The following is a 25,759-nucleotide window of genomic DNA, read 5'->3' on the forward strand; positions in this document are numbered from 1 at the left end:
GTAATTTGTTAAAAATATAAAGTGAAATTCATTAATTGACGTCGTCGTCAGAATATTTCAATGTCAAGAAACAAACTTTGGTAAAAAATAATTAGCTTCACTGCCTCTTCACTTGCGTTCAATCAATTTGTACAATCGCTTCGTTAGTTTTTAAGAATATTTTTAAAATACCTATTAAAGAATAGACTTTGATTTTCTGACGGGTGATGAACCCGCATCTTTCACTATCTTTTGCATGTTTAGAATATTTTTATATTTACTACTAGCTTACCGCCCGCGGCTTCGCCCGCTTTGTCTAAAACCTAATAAATTATATACTAAAACCTTCCTCTTGAATCACTCGTTCTATTATAAAAACTGCATCAAAATCCGTTGCGTAGTTTTAAAGATTTAAGCATACAAAGGGACATAGGAACAGAGAAAGCGACTTTGTTTTATACTATGTAGTGATGATAAAATCGGCTTAACGATATCAAACTTTAAATAAAATTAATTCTATATTAAACTCCGAAGGGTCAATTATAAAGAAAAACAAACACCACTGCATAAACTGATTAGTTGATAATGTCGTAAAAAGTGTGACTTATATTGTATGGAATATAATATAGGAGTTGAATAAAACACAATGTACAAAAAAACATTTATTTGAATCACTGAGTATTACAATATAAATACTACGAGTTATTTACATTAAATATTAAAATATTCTTACAAATTACACGAATACTTATAAAATTACAATTTAAATCATATAAATTAATTATACAATGTTTGACTAGCAATTTTATTCATATAAATAGATCATACTTTTGTTTTATATTAGATCATACTATGGTAATACTAACCTATAGGTAACCAAAATAATTTATTATAAAATACTGGTCTCAATATGTTTTATTGATATAAATTATAATACCTATACCAATTGCATAGTGAGAAAACAAGTATTTGAATGAAAAATAGTTCTAAATACATTGACAGCAAATTATTTGATTTAAATACCTTTAAACAAATCACCTCTTTATATATATTTTCTGCCACATTTACATCATTAGGAGACAAATTATACAATTAATCATTACGACATAAATATCTTAAACAAGGGAACATTACGCCATCAGCTCTAAGCCGACGATTTCGGAAATTAATAGACCAATTTATGTTCGCATTTTCCGTTTTCCTTCGAACCGTTTAAAGCAATATATTATTTTATACAAATATCTTGGAGTTGAAGGTACTACATATACACAGTGATACATTTACATAGGTACATCATTTGATACATTTATTTTTATATATTTATCAAAAGAATACAATTTATTTTGCTGTCTATATTTCATTAGTACATTACATAGTGTAATTTGCTTACAATAAAAGCGTAAATAATACTTATAATTATTAAAATATTTCTTACATTTACATTCACTTTAATAATTAATATGTCATACAATTCTATTTATGTTTATTTACATTCTACTTATCACAAGTAAATAAATTACATTTACATACGAAAATAAGCCTACAATCTCGAAAAGGTACCTTTACACGAGAATATTTTAAAAAGTATTCAATTTTACAATAATTTTACCATTTACAAAGTCAATTTCACCAAAGTCTACAAAAAATATTCCCACCTTTTCTTTTTATTTTTTTTTTATTTTCTAGAATCTAGATCAATCTCAATCCGTCAGTACTTTTTTTTCATTTTTCTGTTCAGATTTTGAAACAAAACGATTGATATTTCAATATCTAAACTTCAAAATGCTGTTTCATCAAGAGGTAAAATTACAACGTATTACATAATTATTTTATCTTTAACGAAATCAATCTTTACTGATTCTTACAATATTTTTATAATGTACAAGATAAATCCCAATATATGCCCAATGCACGGTATTCCCTATTTCACAATGTCAAAAATAAAAATATCTTCCTTAATTTTTTTTTGTCAATTTGTCAAAAATTCTAAAACCAATCTCTATTTTTTTTTACAAGTATCAATCCCCAAACCTATGTGTATGTTTGCATCCATTGTGCCGCTTCCACCGGTCTGGTTCCGTCCCGTAGTAGCTGTTCCTCCTCCCTCGGTCCGTACGGGACCGTCTGTCGTGACTCGCGGAACGGACGCGCACTAGTTGCGTACCTTTGAATGAATAAATAAATAAAATTGTACATTGTGTAAATTATTTAGTGTATATGTTACAGTTAAAACTAAAGCGTGGATTAAATAAATTGTTGATTTTTTTTATGGTACATTGAGTAAATAATTTAGTGTAGTATGTAGTGTGTTACAATTAAACTGGTTAAACTCCGTTTTTAGATAGATCGCGTTTTGGCTAGTGAGAACTAAATTATGTCGGCCACGGTTGACTAATAATGCTAATTATAAATTTTAGGAAAATTTCAATAAAAAATACATAATTGATGTCGTTTTCTTATAGTATTTTTTTACATATTCAGTGCATGCAATACTGTACGTTCATGTAGTACAGCGACACCTGTGCATCAATTAATTCCTACAAATATACAAACCATTTTACTTTTAATTTTTATACTGTATAATTCGCCATAAAAGGGACCTGTAAACCATTTCTGATATCCAAAATACAGGCAATAGCCTAGTTTGGATGTCACTGTACTTTGTAAACTTATCCTGTTGTTATGATCTCATTATTATCAATGTAATGTTTAAATGTTTTTTGCTAATAAAAATTTTTAATTTTAATTTAAATTTTATTTAATTTTATTCCTTACCCTCTGAATTGTGGTTAATCATAGTCTCTCTGACACTGGAAGTGTCCCGCAGTCTGCTCGCGCGGCGCCGCGCGCGTCGACAGCACAGCGTCTCTTTGAACGCTATGCGGTATCTATGGGGAAGATTTTTTAAATATGTAGTACATAATATTATTTGAATACTTTATAAGTAGAACTTATGTGACAAATATTAATTAAGCTATTGCATAGCTTCTATCGCAGGCCTTGAGCGCGGGGACCGAATCGAGAAATTCCGTAACGAAAACACCTCACGCTCCTCACTCCGACGGGCACGGAGGTGTGGCTTGAAGGCATGCTATGCAATAGCTTTACCGCGGCAGTCTCCGAGTGCCACACGTCTTATTTTCTGTATTTTGACGATTCAAAAGCGCTTTTAAACGAAGTTCAATAAAAAACGTTTTAGTTTATGTTTCCAGATGGCCTTCAATGAGAGTATCATTATTTATTCGTAAGAAATTTATAAAGAACAGAAAAAATCGATCACGAGGCGGGATTCGATCTTTCGCCGAACCGAGGCTATGCCTGTCTTCTCGTGAACGCATTTTGTTTATTCTATGTAAATGTCTCAAATATTAAGCATTTCAATGCTACGGAATTTAAAAATTTAATTTATATTTTCAATTAAACTTCTAGAAGCACTTCATCATAACATAGATCCTTTTACCAACGCATGTTGAGTGAGTTTATGGACGCTAAGTTTTAGTAAGGATGAAGGACTCAATTGGGAAAACAGAGGTAAGGTTTTAGCAACAGAAGAATATTATTATGTAAGTCCATAGGTATCTACAAAGTCATATAATAATACTGCATCAAAAAGGTTTTAAGGCTGCTTGTAAAGTACCATATTCAACCTTAATTTTTAATTTTATATTAGTTTAAATTATTATGAATATTATAATGGAGAATTCGTATTACAAATCGTATCTTAGTAAACTCTTCCATCACTGTATGTATCATTAGCTTTAACAAACATTTATTAAGAATATTTCTTTCGTCAATAATTAATCTTCGCTTATACTTCGCTAATATGATATGATAAGCGATTCTGAAGCTGCAGCATCATGTCATTAATCTCATTTATCATAGAATACACGAGATTTGATAAAAAGTATCATTGTATGTAAGTACTAAGTACTGATCTTTAAATGTTAAGTCATTTTAATATAATATCATGGACTAATAAATATATATTTGTCTATGATAATATGTAGGTACATAACTACTTATTCAAATGAACAAATTAAAAGTGTTGTATGTTTTCTATATGCAAGTAATTACTATGAACATACGATCAACCCGTGACGGGAAGCAGATTGATTTTATAAACAATAATAATCACCAATTTTAAGAAATAAAAAAATAAATTTTAACGAATTTTAACGCAATTTATCCATCCCGATATTTTCCCCAACGGTTTGAACATAGCGAGTGCAATCATTGGCATTTAAAATTAGTTAAAATATTAATTTCAAAATGTATGATACACACGTTAAATCAAAATTCAAATTCAAATTTTTTTATATACATATTATTAAATTTGAATTTGAATTTAAAATCAAACACAATATAATCAAACTAACACTACCAACTTACCGATGGCTCATAATATTATACAGAATCGGGTTAACAGTAGCGGACACGTAGTAGAACACACCCGCAGCCAGAAACAGGTACTCGTTGATCGTGTGGTAGTACCTCACGCTGCTGCCGTAGATGAAGAACAGGCGTTGGAAGTGAAACGGGGCCCAGCACACGAAGAATGCTATCACTACTGCCGCTGAGAGAGATTGTATTATTGGAATCGTAGCTTATGAACTACTTATAAATTGAAATAAAATTTATTTACAGTTCGATTCAAACTTAATGGCGGATCGGAAATTCGCTGCGAATGCATGTGCGTGCAGGCACAGAACAAATAAAGGAGGTCCTTTACATGTTCTGTGCGCGCAGGTAAGTATCCGACCCATAAAGTTCCGGTAATATCTAAAATTGTTATCTGCGCATCCGATCGTTCGATGTTCCGAGCCGCCATAAAGTTTGAACCGTACTGTAACAATCAGGAAAATTTCCTCTATGTAAAATCTACACTAAATCATTATAAAGAGGAAGAGTGTATTTTTGTATGTAAGAAATGAATTCGATAAATTAGCTAGTAAAGATTATGACGGTTACCCGAATAGGAGAGTTTAGAAGTTATATTTTCATTATAGTTAAATGCTTCATTGTGATACCCAACCCGATACATTTTTAATTCTAAAATCCGAAAAGTCAACATTGTTACTAAGTTTGATTTTATTTATATACAAATTTACCAATTTAACGACACTTCCCAATCCTTTAAGTCCTACAAGCCCTTTAAGTTAGAGCTTGTCTAAAATTTCTATACCTACACTCATATACTTAACACAAATTCAAAAAATAACACTTCTGGCGTAATCGAGTTACTATAGAAATTACCAATATTTCGTTAGACTGAATAATGTTCGCTGCATGCAGCCGTAAATATAGCCCGTCAATTTTAATAGGGCATATTTATAGCAAACAATGCACCTATTAGCTTCCAGTCATAATATCAACAAAATGGGCAGTTTATTATTCAATATATGCCTGTATTCTCGACTAACATACCGATTTAATACATCGTTTATCATCTTGATTCGCATACAGAAATAGATAAACTTTTTATTGGCTACCGCCTACCAGTAACATAGTATCTACATATTCTCAGACATCGTTAATTCTTTATTCAATTAGTTTATTCTATCGAAAATATAGATCCTTATTAAATCAGTTGAGAAAGACTAAATTGGATTAGATTAAATTAGCATTTCTTAGAAATTATAAACGTAAACAATCAACCGTATGATAAATTAGCTCTCTCATAAATACATGTTACCATGGACGTATAAAAAAAGACGGACGGTATATCGCCTAAACATTGAGTGAAGCCTAGTAATGGCGGCGAAACATCCATGTGTGTGTGCCATGTTGCCATGGCAACAGCTGTCCTGATGACAATGGCGGCTGTATTTTTTTTCTATAAATTTTGCCGTAATAATTTTGTCATTAAAACATAAAAGAAATAACTTGCTTCCCTGTGGAATGTAATCCCTTGTGTTTTGTTATTTAAAATTGTACTGTTGCGGCACCATTTAACCATACAAGACGGCATTTTAAATATTTTTTGTGAAACAGTGACGCAGTTAATCAGTCGGTAGTTCACGACGTAATGGCGGCCGACTAGCTTACTATGGTGAGAGTGTGTGCGTGTTTATTGTCTTTACACGATCGCTAGCTTACTATGGTGGCTTCACGTTGTTTGTTCGTAATACGGTGTCCGTCTTTTTTTATACGTCCATGCATGTTACATGCAATATTTAAGACGATGTTCAGGACAAGAATGGTAGACTTTAGGTTACTACTTGCTAGAAATATATTGAAATTGTATTGAATTGTTTCGTATCTAATCGGTTGAATATATTTTATGAACAGGCTGAATGATTAATACTTTATATTATGCTTAACATATTGATTTCGTGGGAATATCGACATAAAATAATGTAAATATACACCTTGCAGCGATATTCCTTAATCAAGTTCCTGAGATTACCACGTTCAAACAAACATCAGCCTTATAATAAAAAGCTTACCAAGCATCCGAATGATATTTTTCCTGGACTGCGCTTGCCTCGCCTCCCCGTGAACACTGCCATTGACACCATTCAGAGTACCCGGACTGCCTGGGTTGTGTGTGTGTGTGGATCTGCAACAAAAAATAATTGTTATAGAATACCAATATGATATAAAAATCTTTACAAGATTAATAACAGAGGTTATAAGATTCAAATGCAAACGCTTAATTTATTTTAGACTTGCAGCGTTCCGCGGTTTCACCCGCGAGGCTCCGCTTCTGTTAGTTTTAGCGTGATGATATATAGCCTATAGCCTTCCTCGATAAATGGGCTATCCAACACCCAACGAATTTTTCAAATCGGACCAGTAGTTCTTGAGATTAGCGCGTTCAAACAAACAAACAGCTTTATAATATTAGTATAGATATGCTAAAGAATAGACAAAGGCAAAATAATAAATTCAGGGTCGAGCTTTCTCTATACTGTCGTAGTGTGAATAAAAATAAGAATTCTCATTATTTTCCTAAACTTTTGTATGTCCTTTTCACTTTTGTATCATGGTTTACGCATCAGTACACATAGCTTAGAAGAACGTGTGAGATAAGAACAAAATAAAAGACAAAAGAAAAACAACTCTCTGTATACCTAATATGATCCCTTGACTAAAATGAAAGGTTTTTGTAAAATAAATATGATTTTTAAAAAGTTTATCGCTGACTTTTCTCTGAGGAAACTGTTTTCCAAACCGGTGGTAAATAAGTCTAGTTGAACGAATAAATTAAGTTTTGATATTTATTATTACAACAAAGACCAAAATGTTGTCAAAATTATAAGTAGGTTACCTAAAGTCTACCTTTATCAGCTCACAGCACCGCATCAAAAACCAGGTTGGAAACGTGATATGTCGCACATTTCGGGACTTAGTCCTTATTTTAATTGACGAGTATTCTGAGGTTGGTATTTTTACATAAATAACGACGCTTCGTTAACGAGAAATTTAGAAACCTTAATTTTAGCTGCAAATTTGTTTAAAAAATATTTATAATTTAATAACGGTTGATTTAATCTATACTAATATTATAAAGCTGCAGTTGAAGCTGAAGCTGAGTTTGTTTGAACGCGCCTAACTCAGGAACTATTGGTCCGATTTGAAAAATTATTTCAGTCTTAGATAGCCCATTTATCGAGGAAGGCTATAGGCTATATATCATCACGCCAAGACCAACAGGAGCGAAGCAATGCGGGTGAAACCGCAGAGCACAGCTAGTTGTTATTTTTCATGTTAAAAATGAAAAGGAGTAAATATTACAATAAAGCTGGTGAAGCGGTAAAGTGGGATGGAAAAATGAAAATATCTTTTCCCACGAACCTTTTTCTCTTTAATATGGCGTACTAGTTTCCTTACATATTACCTACCTACACGTGAAATTGGAAAGAATGAACGTGCTTGGATTTGCGAATTTGCTGGCGAAGGCATTGTAATATTATGCTTTTAAATAAGTAAAATATTGTGTAGACAAGTAACATTTGCTTCAGAAATATTGAAACTAAAAGGTTGCAAGAATAATATTTATTAATAAAATATTCAGTTACGTATTATTTTCCAAGATTTAGATTCTTGGCAACTTATATATTGCTTGCTCCTAGGCGTATGTTAATTAATTTGTGTTTAGTTAGTAAGTTGATTGTTGGCCATGAACATTCGTTCAAAAGCCCAGAAAAAAAATGATTGAAAAAAAAAGATTTATATAATTTAGTTTCAATCTTCAATTTTATTTTATTTATCAAATGCCAGAATGGAGTTATTTATTCAGCACGCATTTATGGAAAGATAATATTGAAGCTGTATTATCTGTTTATTCACTGTTACACGAAACTTTCGTTTGTAAAAGCTTCTAAAGAATGTATACCTTATATTATCTTCTGTACCTACAATGTGTTTGTTCAAATCTGTTTTATAGCTGCTTTTAATAAATTTAATAATATTTTTCTTGATTATAACTCTTTTACTTATTATTTATTAACGTCAAAGACCCAATAAGTCAAATTGAACGAGCCTCACTTTGAATACAAGTCAAAAACAGAAATAAATAAGAGTTGATTACTTTTGGAGTAAGAAGTCGGTGACCTTGTCTCTATAAATCAGTTTTAAATAGCTTTTAAATTCATCATTCATTTAGTAATAATCATAAGTACAAAATAGCGTTGAGTTGGTAATTTCAGTAAGACATTTATAATTCAATCGTAATTTTAGTGATCGTTAAAATAATATATAAATTAAAAAAATTACCAATCAATGTTATCATAACAAACTTTTTATTTATAAACATGCATTGTTAAAATAATATGAAGTTATGAACAATATGGTAAAAAGTGAAGTTTCTATTGCTCAACATTTTTTACTAGTTTTTTAAAGACATTTTTTGTTTAATTCTATCTTGTTTTTTTATATGTTCTTGCTATTTTAAATATGTACCTATCATAGCATAGGTACTGTAGGTATCTATTATATATTAAAACCAATCGCTGTAATCTAATACGGATGGATACATATTATAGTTGTCTTCGGCCCCATAAAAGTTATTATATGTAGTCAAATTAAACTTTTAAATAAAACAAAACGAAAAAATAATCCTACGGTTAAAAATCACATTTACGCCTTTTTTAGAATAATAACCGTAATAAAACTCTCTAAAAATCACAAAGGGTTTAATCACGGCAATATGAACGAAGCCTTACTTTTTGAACCGAGATCGTTTTAATTAACTGCCCCTTTGTCATTCAAATAGCGTTAATCGATACATGACATTTCATTTGTTTGTCAATCCGTTTACTGGGAATTATCGAACAAATGTGCACAGGAAATATTACGTTATGGATATTAGAAAACATTGATGTGATAATATAGTAATAGTTGAAAGTTTCCATTAATAAAATGGCGTATGGATTACGAATTTATTTTTAAACGTTCAATTAAAACAACAAAAATGCGAGATCATTACGCGAATTATATTGACCGACCCGCGAAGGCGCAAAAAAACCGAAATTTACTTATTAATAATTTATTGTAAAAAAATTACATTATAAATTATTCCTAACTTAAACTACGTCCCTCCCGTTCGATGTTGGAACAAAGAGTGCTCGTCGTCCTCGGCGGAGCAGCTACAGCGTCGCGGTAGCGATGATTGCCGCAACACTCTCTGGAATCGCAGGTGTGCGCGATGTCGCAATTGCTAACAGGTGCAAGTCCTTCTTGGGTGGCCCCATGCATCCTCTAATAGTTAAGGCGTGTTATATGTAGGTACATAACACCTCCCTCCTGAAGTTCAGCGACTATTGGCGGGCAAGGCTCGTTAATATCGCTGAAATTTCACACTCCGCCGATTGGTGTTCTATTTCTTCTTATTGATTATCTTGAACACTCGTAGTAATAGGCTTTGATGTAGGCACTCATTTTTGGATCTATGATGGTTCAGCTTGTCCTTACATAGATTCTCTAGGCCAGACTTCGGGCATTCTGCCTCCATGTACATAAAATCCTCGTCGTGAATTGCCACAAAAGGATAGGGTGGAATTAGGACTTTACTATCTTTATTGGGAACTATGGATAATTTAAATAATTTAAAGGTAGTATGAAGGACAACCGGGAACGTAAAAACTATAACTATATTTCTATATATTCTCTATAATTAACTTGAAGGATTTGCTCTTTGCCATAAAATCTGTGTAATTTATTTAACATTACTATCAAATTCTGGCAAAAGTCTAAGTGCATTAAAAAAATTTATCCAAATCTGACATTTTAAATATCTGTACTACCTTTATACCTAATTAAATTTATTAACTTCGTTAGATTAAAAAAAAAGTTACTTAATAATCTTTACTTAATATATTTAAATTTAAATTATAAAATGAATTAAATGGTAAAATTCGAAATTCAATTCATAATTAATTAATATTTGAACTTATTAATCTTTTATCAACGTAATATAGATTTATATTTGAATATTACAATTGATTTTATAAAATTCGAAAATTAATTCGTGATGAATTAATATTTAAACTTATTAATCTATATTTGAATTTTACAAATTGATTTTGTAAAATTCGAAAATTAATTCGTGATGAATTAATATTTAAACTTATTAATCTATATTTGAATTTTACAATTGATCTTGTAAAATTCGAAAATTAATTCACGATGAATTAATATTTAAACCTACGCACTACAGTTCCTCGGTTCCCGTGAATGGGTAATCTAGGAAAACTTACAAATCTAGGAATGGCAAGTCACTAAGAGAATTAGTGTACTTACAGGATTTAAATTTCGGCCTTTCTTGCAGTATCAATGTTCGGATACCCTTCGCGTTGCGGCGGCCAATGGTGTAGGTTCTGGATCCCCGTCGTCGTCCCTCCGATGGAATAGCGATACTCGATGCTTGTAGTTTCGCGTTCCGAGAGACGGCTCTCAAGGATTATCCTACCGACTACGCCAATTATATTGACCGACCCGCGAAGGCGCAAAAAAACCGAAATTTACTTATTAATAATTTATTGTAAAAAAATTACATTATAAATTATTCCTAACTTAAACTACGTCCCTCCCGTTCGATGTTGGAACAAAGAGTGCTCGTCGTCCTCGGCGGAGCAGCTACAGCGTCGCGGTAGCGATGATTGCCGCAACACTCTCTGGAATCGCAGGTGTGCGCGATGTCGCAATTGCTAACAGGTGCAAGTCCTTCTTGGGTGGCCCCATGCATCCTCTAATAGTTAAGGCGTGTTATATGTAGGTACATAACACGCGGAATATTTTTTTCTACTACATAGTATTTTATAAATAAATATTATAAAATCAACAAGCCAAAGAATTATGTTATCAATACCGTGAAAAGTTATTAGCGAACCCTACGCACTTTGTTCTAAATTCAAACCTTAATTGAATCCACTTGATCAGACACAAATTTAATCAAAGTTGCTCATCCAATACTTGTCAGTGTCACACGTACTAAAAATTAATATCCAACACAATTACTCACTTTTCTTATTTCAATTATATAGAAAAATGGTTACTTTTTAACTATCAATGCTTTCAAAAGCCGTTTCTACCGAGAAGAATCAGAAAGAAATTCGATTTACTTTTTAAAAGTTTCTTTGTATATAGTAAATATAGTAAAAAATATAGTAAATTTATTTTGATAATAAGAAATCAATAAGACCTTTAATAAATGTCTTATTGATTTCTTATTATAAAAATAAATTTCTACCCAAAAAAAATCTATAAAAAAGACGGGTTGCACTCCGGGAGTGCCGGCAGAAGTGAAAACTTGATTATTAACGTTGAGCATGTTTGATATCCATCCGTCTTACGCTTTTTCGATCAGGCCACGTGTCCTGACGCGAGTTTAAGATTTTATACCCAACGCCGCTAAAGAAGTTTTCACTTCAATAAATATAAGGGAGGCACCACATCAGTCTGAGCGTGATGCATTCCAAATTCATTAGCCAATAAAAAGTAATCATGAACATCCTTTGAAATTGGTTAGGTCACAAAGTCTTCAGAGACAAGTTTCGGGTAACAGGTGGTCAACCGCTGATTTAATCTTAATTACATTCGGCAGAGATAGATCGCAAACGTGTCTCAAATTGGTCTGCCAATTGAATTTGACAATTGTTTCAGACTTTCAGTCCACGTGCCTGCGTGCTGCTAGTTACGAGTTTGGTGCTTTCTTAGTTTCGTCTTGCTAGTTTGTAGTTCTGAATTGAACATTAAATTGCATAAGGATTGATATTTGATATATTTGGGAATATATTCGTTTTGAGTATAGATATAGATACAAAATATTTGCTAAATTTATTAATTATTATTATTAGATTTTATTATATATATTTTTTCTTCATTAACAAAAAAATGTTAGCATCCAATATCTCTATACAAATGGAATCTCTACATAAATGCTTTCTCAGTCGTGATATCAATATGAACACAATGTAACATATTATTGCCTGAGAAACACGAAAGAATAGATACTTTAATTATCTCGTGATATGTAACACAACAACACGTATAACTAACAACTTTATATATTACAAAGCCCGTCCATATTCCTCACCCTCACATCCTATTATTATGAACTCTCAACTACAAACGTTAATTTTACCTTAATAGGTTTACATCTCAATAAGTTTTAATACCACACTGTTTCAAGTCAAAATAAACGTTATCAAGGAGAACAATGGAAAATCCGTTTATGATAAATAAAAGACTGCAAATATAAACAAAGGTGCTTTTAGCATTTTGCAAACAAAACAATATGTGCGGTGTAAACTCCTGATCTCCTTAATAGATACGAGACTGTAAGGTTCAAATAAAATTTATGTTAAACTAACTCTTCATAAACAGTAAACATATTTAATTAAATTTTCAAACGTTTATTAAATGACATCATAGACTTAAAATATAACTGTAACTACGACATAAAATTGTCTTCAAGTCAAGTGATTTACAGTGTTTAGAAGCTAGGTCGGGTTATTAAGGTCACGCACTTGTTATTAAGTCCAGCATTATTAATATCGTAAAACTTTATGTTATATGACACATAGCGTATTATTGAGTCTTAATATTACAAAACGGGAAGGTCATGAGAGAAATGTGACACTTGTAAATGGCACTATTTCCTCCCAAATTGGAAAAGAGCTCTTTAGGCGCGGGACATATTATACAAGCGGCGGGCGCGCTGCCGGCGTGCATCGGGTGCGCTATTGGCATTTTGTATGAAATAATTTTGGAAAGGCGGCGCAACCTTGGCACAACCGTGGCGTGCCGTCTCGACACCTGTCCAAAATTCTTTCATACAAAATGTATAAGAAGGACGTGGTGCAAAACAGATTCAAGAGGTGCGCTTATGGCACGCCCGCGCCCGCGCCGCTTGTGTTTGACCCGCGCCTTATGTGTCAAAAAGTAGCTATTACGTACTTATATTACAAACCCACGCGAATATAAAAATAAAGTGTATGTTACAAAATATGAAAAGTTTTATATATCACTAGCTTTCCGCCCGCGGCTTCGCCCGCTTTGTCTAAAACATAATTAATTATATACTAAGCACTCTTCTATTAAAAAAAAACGCATCAAAATCCGTTACGTAGTTTTAAAGATTTAAGCATACATAGGGACATAGGGACAGAGAAAGCGATTTTGTTTTGTACTATGTGTAGTGATTAGGCAAATCATGTGTTATTAAATTAACAGTAACTATACTTACTGACAATTATTATGAACGTTTTAAACGTGAGACGAGGTGTGATAAAGATATCATTTTCACACTCAGCCAAGTAAAGTAATGTTACTTCTTGAAGTTGATTTTAAAAATATAAGACTTTTTTCTTGTTGGTGTTTCTGAATAAATTACAATTTGTTAGCTGTTTAACTTTGCTGAACCCATTTCATTAATATTTCACCTTTGTCGTGGACCAAATCATTCGCTTTTAATGTAAATGACACCGATATTGTCCTGTTTCATCTGTATAATATTACGATGCCTTTTATAAACTTTAATCTCATTACATTTTACATAATATGTATATATATTATATAAACAATTTTTTATACTTTACGCTTGCAAATAAATGATTATAATTAAAGTATCCTAATCTTCCCTAAAAATTATTATTTTTTGATACATCACAAAACGATTAATCCATATAATAAAAGAGATATTTTATAACATCACACAGCATATAAATCCAATAACAACAAGCTGACTGCGACAAATTGTCGTTGTACGCACGATATTACGCGCTCTAGGCGGTGTCATTCTGAATTTAGTTTATCGTTATATTATAACCTATAAGATAACCTATATCTTCCACATTCAGGTAAATTTTGTATATCTAATTATTAAGGCAGTCATGGAAATTGGAATACATAAATATCCACACGTTATACATATACATATGTATGCAGGTTTAGAAACAAAGCTGTAAGGAACACACGGTGTTTACACATTTATAACAATTAGGAGCGATTATTCTGTCTTGTAAATAATGGTACCTGTAGGCGTGTGGCTTATAGGAGAAGAAGATGTGTATTAACTTAAATTCAAGCAAATAAGAATACAAACATTACGACGTATTCTTGTTCTTTATATACCTTGAAACCGTGGCAAACTATTTACTATATAAACTGTATCATTGCATTTTATACGAGTAATATATCATTTTATAAACGATCATAATAACCACACTTAAAATTATTATAACTTCCATACAATTTTTCTACTTTAGTACTGTTGGAACGAAGTTCCTTATCGCACGGTAGGTACGCTGGCTAAAGGGGGGCTAGGCGAAAAATCCTTACGACACTTTTGCTCTCCAAGCGCTACGCACTATAGCAAAAGTGTATTAACATTCCATTCCATAGCATTTCATTTATCATTTAACTCCTAAATATTAATAATTTATTAAATTATACAATTTATAATACTTTCACAACGAAAGGAACTTCGTTCCAATCGGGTGTCTCACATGTGACACCTTAGTCATTTTTTTTATTTCTATATTACAGCATATAACTTATGTCGATACCTACCCCATCACGTACCTAATGCGCAAGCCCATCCTCACGTACAAGCAGAGGATGATCAGGCCAGGCAGAATGAAGAAGAAGAAGCTGCTCAGTTCGCAGATGTACCAGGACGGCAGTTCCAACATCGCGCAGAACGCTGACTCCAGGGACGCGTTGCCTGATGCTGAGAAATATGTGTAACTTTATTACTTGTAGGAAAAAGGTAGCATGCAAAAGTTTTGAAGCTTCTAGAAGAATGTATTTTTATTTTTGAGCGGTGTTGGTTTTTCTGATGGTAAGCGACCATCACCACCCATGAGCATTTGTAGAGGTAGAGCGCATGAGCGAGGTATGCGTTGTCCGCTATACATATAATACGGTTACCGATGCGGTAAAAATTATTTCTTTATTAACTTTTAAGATTCACCAATATTTAATAAATTACATCGACAACAAGTACATAATATTAAAGTAGCAAATGAAAAAAGATGGACTGGAAAGGGTAAGGAAGATAATACTGGCTTACTTGCGGAAGTTTAGGCAAAGAGTAAGTAAGTAAAATTTGTTATTTTTTTTTTTTATTTATTTATTTGCATACAATTCGGATATCGCAGATCCATATTTTGTTAGTAAAATAAAAAAAAAAAAAAAAAAAAAAACCTAAGTATTAGTGTTAATAATTATATCTAAAAAACTAAAAACTAAGTCCTAATAACTAATAACTAAGTCCACCATAGGACACTCTACGCATAGACAAGTCGCTTTGATGCAACAAGTGTACGCACAAAGTGTCCCATGATGGGCGCACTTACATCCTCCGCGATGGTCCTTATTATACTGTTGGAACTGCCCCGCACCCTCCTTAAAAGAGAAGCTGTTTGTTTGCGAATGACGGCCCAGAAATCCGATGTGTGTGCTTGAGCAAACATCCCGGAGGCGCTGCAGAAGCGTGGCAGTTTCAACAGCATTCGGAAGGCATTGTTATACAGGACACGAAGAGTATTTAGCGATCGATCCGCATAGCTGGCCCATAGACTGCTCGTGTAGAGATTCTGACAGAACGCCTTAAAAAGCATTATTTTTACGACCTTACTACAACGAGCAAATCTACGAGCCAACATATTGGCTCTAACCGCCAAAGCTCGTCGCTCCCGCTCAATGTCCACATTGTCTCGGAGGTCATCGGTAAGCATATGCCCAAGGTATTTAAATTGTTTAACTCTTTCAATATCTACACCATTAAGAGCTATGGTGGAAGTACATTTAGGATACTTACCGGTGTCCCCAAAAACAACATATTTACATTTATTTACATTGTATTTCAGACCATGTGCCTCAACGTATTTCTCACAAACCTTTAATAATTCCGACACAGCAGACGCAGTCGGAGCCAGCAACACCATATCATCGGCATAACTGATATTATTAACGCAGACACCTCCAATGCTGCAACCGACATGCGTACTGTTGAGCCCGACAATAAGGTCATTGATATACAAATTAAATAGCTTGGGAGACGAAAGTCCGCCTTGCCTAACACCACACTCAAGCCCATACACTTCGGAGTATGAGTTAGACCATCTAACAACATTTTGTTGGTTAGCATACCAGAATTTAAATATATTTAAAATGCCTACCGGTATACCCTTGTCCCTCAACTTCCCCCACAAGACGTCATACGACACAAGATCAAATGCCCTGGATAGGTCGAGGAAACAAGCATACACAGGAGTCCTACGCTTGTTGTAGTATTGAACAGTGTGCTTTAGACTCAAAATAGCGCTTTCAGTGGAGAGTCCGGGTCTAAAGCCGAACTGAGCGTCATGGAGGTTTAAAAAGCCATTAAGACTAGCATCAAGCACACTGTCCAGCACCTTGGCTAGAATCGTTGCGAGCGATATGGGGCGATAATTTCCCTTATCGGAGATGTCACCCGTCTTATTTTTAATCACAGGCACGACTACAGTTTTCATGAGAGCCGCGGGAAGATAGGCGTGGCTAATACATAAGGTGTAGAACATGGAAAGTATTCTCGGCAAATGACACCCCCCATACTTTAAATGTTCAACACTGAGCCCGTCATGTCCCGGAGATTTACCTCTACTCATGTTCTTTATGATAGATGCAACCTGCTTAGAAGAGACATGAAGCAGAAGCTCATCCCCACCCCTGCCGGGCTCCTCGTAAACCGCGGCTGAGGGCCCCAAAGGTGACCGCACTTTAAAGTGTTCTCTAAACATATTTGCTATATCTTCAGGTTGATTACGCCCCTCTACACTCACCGGCAAACTTGGCTTAATATCAAGTTTAGAAGTGGACTTCCAAAATTGAACAAAATTTTTTGAAGCCTGCTGTTCAGCTATAATGTCCATTTTAATTTGGTCTTGGTTATTCTGACACCATTTAAGTCGACTTTTAAAAATTTTTCGAGTAAAAGACATTTGATTATGACGGGGTGATGTTATCGGTCGTTAATTTGATTAAAATTCAACCTTGGTGTCACAGCCGGCAATCCACTTCAACTATAAAAGCGAAAGGGTTTGTCTTTCATGTTTCGACAGATGGAGAACTTTGAAGTGTTGCTTCTATAAATACAGATATAGAGATGTAGAGTTCTTGAAAAGCAATGATCATTTTAATTACTTTAAACCACACCGAAACAAAATTGCAAAATTTTGAGGCAAATAATGTATTTTTTTAAATTATTGTATGTTTTTTTTTATAACTTCATATTGAATAATTTGCAAAAATTCACACTACGCCTAACATTTTCTCACGAAATTAGTGTTTCACAAGTCAATTCATTAATCTAAACAAGCCACATAACTCTAATCTTAATTAAAAACTATTTATACAGCACGTGTTAGTTTAAAAAACGACACGACACAATCCCGTCCTTTGATCTTAAATTGAAAAGGTCCAAGTCACAGTAAAAACCCAAGTAAACAAACTAAATCCAATAAAGTTTTTATTGAATTAGTTGAAATGTTAACTGTACCGAAGTATTAACGAATAGCGTCAAGTCTGTCAGATAATTAATCTTTTCATTTCAAAGGGTTAATTTAATTTTCATTTGGGTTAAAGATGAGTTATCAGGTCGTTATTTACTACTATAAAATTTGTAGTTATTTTTCCGCTTTTTGATTTTGTTTAACTGTTATTTCTTATTTGAAGTCTTTAGATAAATTAACGTGTTTTTTTATTATATTTTAACATCTGAATAAGTGGTGCAAAACTGCTTCATAAAGCTATTCAAGTTATTCAATTTTTTATACGACCTAACTTCGAAAAAGAAAGAGCAGTTAAAAATAATGGATGTTGAAAAAATGTGATAGAGCGGTATTCATTACTCAAAGTTTATGACTTTTTAAAGTCACTTTTAATGTAGGAGATATATTCTGATTTTTATTTAATCAATCAAATCATGAAAAAGTAGTATTTTTGGCGATAAAACAGCGATTCAATCTCAAGTTAAAGCGTTCATTAACCTTATAAATCTCGATTGTATGTTCCGTCTTTATTTCTCATTTTGTCGTTAAAGTTTTAAACCTGGAAGAAAGGTCTTCTTTATCGTATTCCGATATTTTTAACATCATAATAAAATTTTTCATTATAGAATATTCAAAAGTTTAAAATATTGATCACGTAGAGATTTTATTTAAAAGCAATGCTGCAAAAGCACTAAGATGTCACAGTATATATCGTAATAAATGATGAAACATATTCACGATATTCACTAGCATATGAAAATGCTAGTAATAAAAGAAGAGATAGAATGAAATGTGCTTCAGTTTAGAATAAATTTTAAAATAATATGATATATGTCTTTGGGAGAGGTAATGACGACGACCACTGTATGATTTAAATATACAGCTGTTTTAAGCAGTAAGCTGATAAAGATAATCTTCTGTGATTGTATTTCCTTACATACAACATTTCAAAATTATTTTTTTTTCAAAACGTAACTAAGATTAGCTATAAATCAACTACTCAAGATGATTAAGAATTCATTTAAAATCCCCTTATATTTCCAAATAGATTCAGTGCATTCACATAACAATCAGTAAATCAAACGAGCTGAGATCCTACAACAATGCGTAGCACCCGCTACGGCGTAGAGGTAGAGCGCGTGGAATGTAGGCTGTAGACAAGTAGCGTTCAAGCGTGAACACTGTAATCTTCACAAAGACTGCCTTCGTCAGAGGAATCGCAATTTAATTGTTTTAAAAGCCACAATACTCGACTATATTGATTAATGGTTTGATTTCACGACAAATACCGTAAATAAAATCGTAAAAATGTCGCGTTTCGATATTTATTATTTATTTTGTTATCCTTATCAAATAAAGATTGGACAAGTGCACCCATGAATCATTTTAAATTTAATATTTTCGGACAACTTAAAACAACGATGAATCATTTTTATTGCCACGCTCTCATATTGAAAATACTGATACTGTTTATTATTTCATTGTAGCAGAGTAATCACCTTAAAATCCAATATAGAATTTATTGGTGTGGTATAGATGTCAGCAAAATTATATTTAAAGCGAGCGGCTGTTGTGGTGAAGTTGCGTTTAATGACAAAACTAGTAAAACGTGCGGAAGCCGAAAGCTATTTGGGTATTCAATTTATTTACCGTATGTGGTATGAGGGTTGAACTTTCACCTCTTATAACCTTGGAAAGCTATTACGCGAACCAAAATTTAATAGCAAGTTAAAACAACCGTTTAAACTATGTTTACATTTACCTGGCGGATAATCATGGTAGTTAACGGTAGTGTAGTGTGCGAAGGGTGAAGCTGCGAGCAAAGAGAGCGCCCACAGAGCCAACACGATCCGTAGCGCTCGCCGCAAGCCCGCTACGGCGTAGATGTGTAGCGGGTGGCAGATAGCCAGATAGCGCTCGAGCGTGAACGCTACTATAGTTAGTACAGACACGTATGATGCCCTGTGAACAAAAAAATTCATTATTTCCAGTAGTTCTTATATTTGGGTAGCAGAAGTGTATTATTGGTAAATACTAAAAAAAGTTAACTTTTTAAGTAGAAGAAACATGTCCTTATCGCATTATTATTTCTTAAGAATCAGACTCTACTTCTAACATATCCTAATACTTGTGAGAGACGATTCATAGTTAATTTTTTATTAAAACTAGATGCAACAAATGTTACTAAGAATATAATTTTTAAAAAATATAATTCAAACTGAAACAAAGTATACACCTTTCTACCTTCACATTAATAATACATAACATAACCGTAAGTCACCAATGATGACGTCATTATCGATATCCGCTGTGAAAACTTGACTCCGTAAAGCTCTATAAAGCCTCAAGTTATATTCGAAAAGCGAAATAAGCTCTGACTTTGGAAACATTATTTGAAAATATAAGGACCATAATTTTTTATGCAAGCTTAATAAATTTTTATATTTTGCATAGATCGTTTGATATTAGAATTATTTTGTTTGTATAGTATAAAATAATATAATACTATACAATTAAAATTAATAAGTGTGCCATAACGTGTAACAAGAGTAGAATTAACATCATGAATTCAGCACAAATATAATAAGAAAAAGACTAATACGAATATAATAAGAATATTCACATTTACAACTCGATATTTTAATTTAAATATAATATCAAAATTCTCAAATTTCCCAGCAAATGAACAAACGTACTGAAGAGCTTGTAAAAATTCAGTAAGTAAATGTAAATTGAATTTTTACAAACATTTGAAACGACAAACAGAGCGGCAAATATCGCATTAAATGAAACTGGTTAAAAATAAAAGCAATAATTTATTAACCTTTCTGTAACAGCCTTTGAATAAAATCTCCAAGTTTTGTCACATCAAAGGCTGTGAGAGTTTATTAAATTATATTTGTCCTTTGATGGATAAAAAATTGGAAAGCAACTTCGTGAACTTTATGAACTACTTATTTGCTAGATTATTGTAAATTACACATTTATATTTAATCAAAAGAATTAAATGTTTTCAAAGAAGGCATTGTACAATTCGTCACTGTTACTTCGTTATATGATTCTTATTTGAAACTCGAACTCGTTTATTTAATATTTATTCAATTAGACTTCTTCTAGAAGCACTTTTGAATCGTAACATATTTTTAACATTTACCACCGATTCGTAAAGCTGAATTTTATAGTTAATGAGCCAGACACCTAACGAATTGTATCTACTGAATAAAACAGAGTATTTCAACCCTTTTTCGTGAGGATAGAAAAATATATGTGGATATATTTTATTTTAACATTTAAGTATTAGTATTCCAAACACTTGCTCTTTTTAAAAGAAGTGTTAAAAGCGGGTTAGATTAAACCCCTCCGAGTAATTTATTCCGCTCGGCTCTGTCCAACAATTTATTTACGATGACTAACGAAAATATCTTATATAATAGGTATTATTAATTCTTATTTATTCTACCTAAGCACGTACTTTGTGAGATATTGCTTCATTTGCTTATAATTTTAATGCAGATTATAAAATTGAAGTCATGAATAACGTTAATTAAACATACTATTTCTAATTAATTTAAAATCGTGCACTTCTAATAATATTATAAATGCGAAAATAACTCTGTCACAGTTTTTTCTAACGAATTTAACGTAACATAACATAATATTTTATGCCTATTTACATACAGAAAATATGCAGTACAGAAAACAGTAGTATAAAACTCAAAGAGAGCTTCAGATATTCCAAACTTTAAGTAGATACGCTATGTTGATAATGTATCAAAATAATACAATCGTTTTGAATTAAAGCCGAAATTTCTGAACAAAACAGTTCGTTCAGTTTAACTGCGTTGAGGTAAACGCTCTTAAAAGCATAACCACAACTATTCATATATTACAACACTCGCTTTCCTGAAATAAAAAAGCTTTAGCATTTTAACCTGGTATTTATATCGTGTAGAGAGGTTATAGGTTGTTATAGACGACATATATTTACTAGTCAAAACATTCACATAATGTATTTGTGTAGTAAGCAAGAGTAAGTATAAAAGTTTATTTATGCCACTAGTGACAGAAAAGTGTAATAATTCAATGTTTTTGGGTTCATTATAGTTACCAATATGTCCTTGTCTAACTCTTGATGTGTTGAATCCATCAGAACTTATAAACGCATCGAAGGTGTTTGATATACGAGGTATTTTTGTATGAATACATTCAAAAAGCTATTTTATAAAATGTAAAAATTACATATATATATGTTTCAATGAGTATGTTCTTTGTTTAGATTTTTCTAATAATAAACTTCTTATTCAATGTACGTAAATATGGATTATCACGGCTTAAATATTTAATCCATGAATAAAGTTAGGAACCCAGTGTACAAAGTTGTTGAAAAGTTTTAACTCTACTTAGTGAGTTTTCAATAACGCAACATATTTATCTCGCAAATAGAACAAAATCCTAAAGTTTGTGAATTTCAAGCTGTTTATTGCTGTTTCTCGCTAAAGCTGCTGAAGTTTTGTTTGCAAATAGATTATAGAATAACATAAAGATTTTTTTATTCATGGCTGTCACAAGTAAATTCAAACTCAAACATTTATTTATTCAATTAGACTTCTTCTAGAAGCACTTATGAATAGTCATATTTTTTAAATTTACCACCGATTCGGATAGCAGTATCTATGGAGAAGAACCGGCATGAAACTGAATAGTTGCTCTTTTAAAATCACGTAATATTACAATTTAATTTAACATAATAAAAATAACAGATATGTTATCTTTGTCATAAAGAGATAAAAAAATCTTTATTTCAACTTCATTTAAGAATTACGTATGATGTATCAAAACTCTAGGTAGAGATTGTCTAATCTAAAAATGAACGCCCCTCCACTAAACTTAATTGTTTCAATGTGTGAGGACAAATAATTATTGAACCACTTTATATGTGTGCGCGCGTCGATTCTACTGCAAACTTTGACACTCGCGCACTGATTTGTCAACTAATCGGGCGATCAGTTCAGGTGCCTAGCATTGTATGGCGGGGAGAGCGCGCTGTGTACGGAATGACACGTCCGTTCTGTCGTGCATCGCGTCATTTATGCACTAGTTGGCCAACTGGTCCTGTCGTTCGGGCATGGACGGGACTGGAGGACTGAACGACCAATGAGGCAGACCAATTTGTGTGTATTGCGTCTATACACGTACTTTGAATGTGAGCGTAAACACAGTGGAGGGGCGTTCATTTTTAGATTAGACAATCTATACGTCATTATAAAGTCTATTCATTCATAACTTCAGGCTATTAAATGGATGAAACACGGGAATCCCATTAGCTATTTCTCATAACTATTTATTTTATTTACATAATATTGTTTATTTATTTCTATCTATAAATTATTATATTCAATTCAAATAAAATAAAAATCTTTATTTTGCTCGTATATGGTTAGTAAGCTTAAAGAAAATGTGTTTTATTTTATCTGAAAGTTTTTTAAGTACAATACTGATTTTAAATACATTTTCTACTTTTTCGACAAAGCATTTCAAACTTCGATATAATTTTCTTTGCGGGTAGACAGAAAAAAGTTCTTTCTTAAATCACCAGACACAACATAAAGTTATTTTTTCTCAATATAATCCGAAATCATCACATTTACTATTTCTTTCAGTACGATTACGAAAAGCAATGAGGTATTTTTCCCTTCTTACTATAGTTCTTTTGATACACACTTTTTTCTTTCATAAAATTGTTATGCCCTTAGAAATAAAACATTTATATAGGTGTAAGACAGATTTTTATTACGATATCTAATAATATAAGTATTAAGTAGGTACGTAAAATTAAATATGTAGGTACCATTGATATAATATTAATATGGAGACGACACCGCCTACATCACTTATGTTCGGTTTTTTTTAATGGTTTTAAAGTCAAACGCATCAAATATGCCTTCGTGTGTGTTACGATATTACACAAATAATACAAATAATACGGAAAAGTGCAAAGGAATAACTTTCATCGGTAAGTACCTAACTAGATAATAATTTTTAAAACTTAGAGCAAAAAAAATGGCGCACAGATTTTGTTCGTTGTGTCTCCTCCATACGTAAGTAATATTATCTCAATGGTAGGTACAAAAATTTACACCTCTATAAAAGAATTTCTATATTACAGATCGCATGGAAAAACTAATATATTTTTAGTGTGAGAAGCATTTCTTGTAGGGTTTATTTAATTTTTAATCTATATTAGATTAAAGTATCCCAGGAGGTAGATAACTAGGTCAAAGAGGGTCAAATAAGTAAAAATTTAACGTCAAAGCAGATTAAATACATAGGTAGTGCTTGTATCTAGTGCACAGTAGAGAAAACTAACAAGTTGGAACATAGGTACGCTTTGAGCATTCGTAACTCTGAAGTGAGGTCCTCGTGTAATATTGAGTTTTTAATATGTTGTAAGCGAAGCGTATAATTTGTTGAGAATTTAATTACAATTATTATTACCTAAGTTTCCTTGTAATCTGATGCTTGGAACTTGGAAAAAGTATATCTTATATCTTAGCTGTATTTAAATTTAACCAAGGCAGATCAGGGCAGATTTTTTTCTTGAAATAACAAACTATCTTAGTTCAAACAAAATTTCGTATTTATATTATAAACAAGAAGTAGGATTTGCAATTTGTTTATGTTTTTTATAACTTTGAAATAATACTAATTTCGCGTCACGATCCAAACTTCCATTGTTTCGTACATATAAAAGTGAGACGCATTTTTGGAATATACAAGGCTTGCTAAATAAATACCTACGGACAGTACTCAATTATGCGTTACATTAATATTAATAATTATAAATTAAATAAACAACTATTTTCATTCTCATTTCACGATTAAGAGAAGCCTATAATATAATAATAAATTAATATGTTTCCATATAGCAGGCACAGCCAGCGTTTATAATACAAGAATGGTTATTTATAACATTCATCATTAATCAATACAATCATTAAAAAAAAGTAAGTATAGCTATAAGCTGTCATCATTAGTCTAAAATCCGGTATTAGGAAAATATTTTTTATAGGCGTCGAATTCTACAATCTACATGTTTACTATCGTATAAAAAGATGATGCAGCCAAAAATAAATCATGAAAAATAAATGCAGCAGGCATATATAATATGACAGAGGTTGTTTCATAAATTCGTAACAGCCTATTAAAAATTGTTTCGTCAAAATCAGATGGGATAGGATATTATATTTATTTAAGACCGGGTCTTAGACCATTAGTTAATATCACAGTGATTAGAAGGTTGAAATATTATTAGAACCTGCACAAAAATACGCTCAAACAGCCCACCTACAAATTCGAAACAGCAACTGAATTGCACACGTAACAACGAACGCAACTCGTTTTATGAAAACTAAACAATCGAAAACTATGGCGGCAATTCCGCCTCCGTCCGTTAAGCGGGAAAGTATTATTTTTCAATTAAATCCTCAAACTTCACCGGCTTGTGTGGAAATTGCTTGAACTACTTCTGTAAATATGATATTTGGAATGGAATTTTTTCCATGATATAACGAACGAATATCGGAGGATTGATTGGTTAAACAATATAAATCCAATATAACAGATAGTAAGATTATTTTGGCTAAACGGATATTAGAATAATAGCTATCATAATTTTGTTGTTTTTTATATAAAACTAGCTACCCGCCCGCGGCTTCGCCCGCGTTTTCAAAGAAATACCCGTTCCCGTAGGATTTCCGGGATAAAATCTATCCTATGTCCTTTCTCGGGTATCAAAATAT

At 32.3% G+C, this 25,759-nt stretch overlaps 1 protein-coding gene across 2 annotated transcripts in view; it reads right to left on the bottom strand.

Annotated features, from left to right (window-relative positions):
• Positions 1-628: 628 nt before the first annotated feature.
• The window catches only part of LOC149477101 (neuropeptides capa receptor-like), a 79,796-nt gene continuing 54,665 nt past the window's right edge, over positions 629-25,759 (bottom strand). Inside the window, exons 4-9 of one of the 2 annotated variants that reach the window (XM_089711556.1) lie at positions 19,723-19,922; positions 14,995-15,154; positions 6,426-6,538; positions 4,369-4,552; positions 2,755-2,867; positions 629-2,143 (exon numbers count right to left, since the gene is read on the bottom strand). In XM_089711556.1, coding sequence (XP_089567682.1) covers positions 1,998-2,143; positions 2,755-2,867; positions 4,369-4,552; positions 6,426-6,538; positions 14,995-15,154; positions 19,723-19,922 — 916 coding nt within the window. In that variant the 3' untranslated portion in view covers positions 629-1,997. The remainder of the gene's footprint in view (positions 2,144-2,754; positions 2,868-4,368; positions 4,553-6,425; positions 6,539-14,994; positions 15,155-19,722; positions 19,923-25,759) is intronic. The other variant, XM_089711557.1, reaches the window with a different exon arrangement.

The sequence above is a fragment of the Colias philodice genome, chromosome 26 (assembly GCF_061535455.1).
Source record: "Colias philodice isolate Cphi_HAF_F1 chromosome 26, ilColPhil1 Martin Lab GWU primary, whole genome shotgun sequence".
Classification (NCBI taxonomy): Eukaryota; Metazoa; Arthropoda; class Insecta; order Lepidoptera; family Pieridae; genus Colias; species Colias philodice.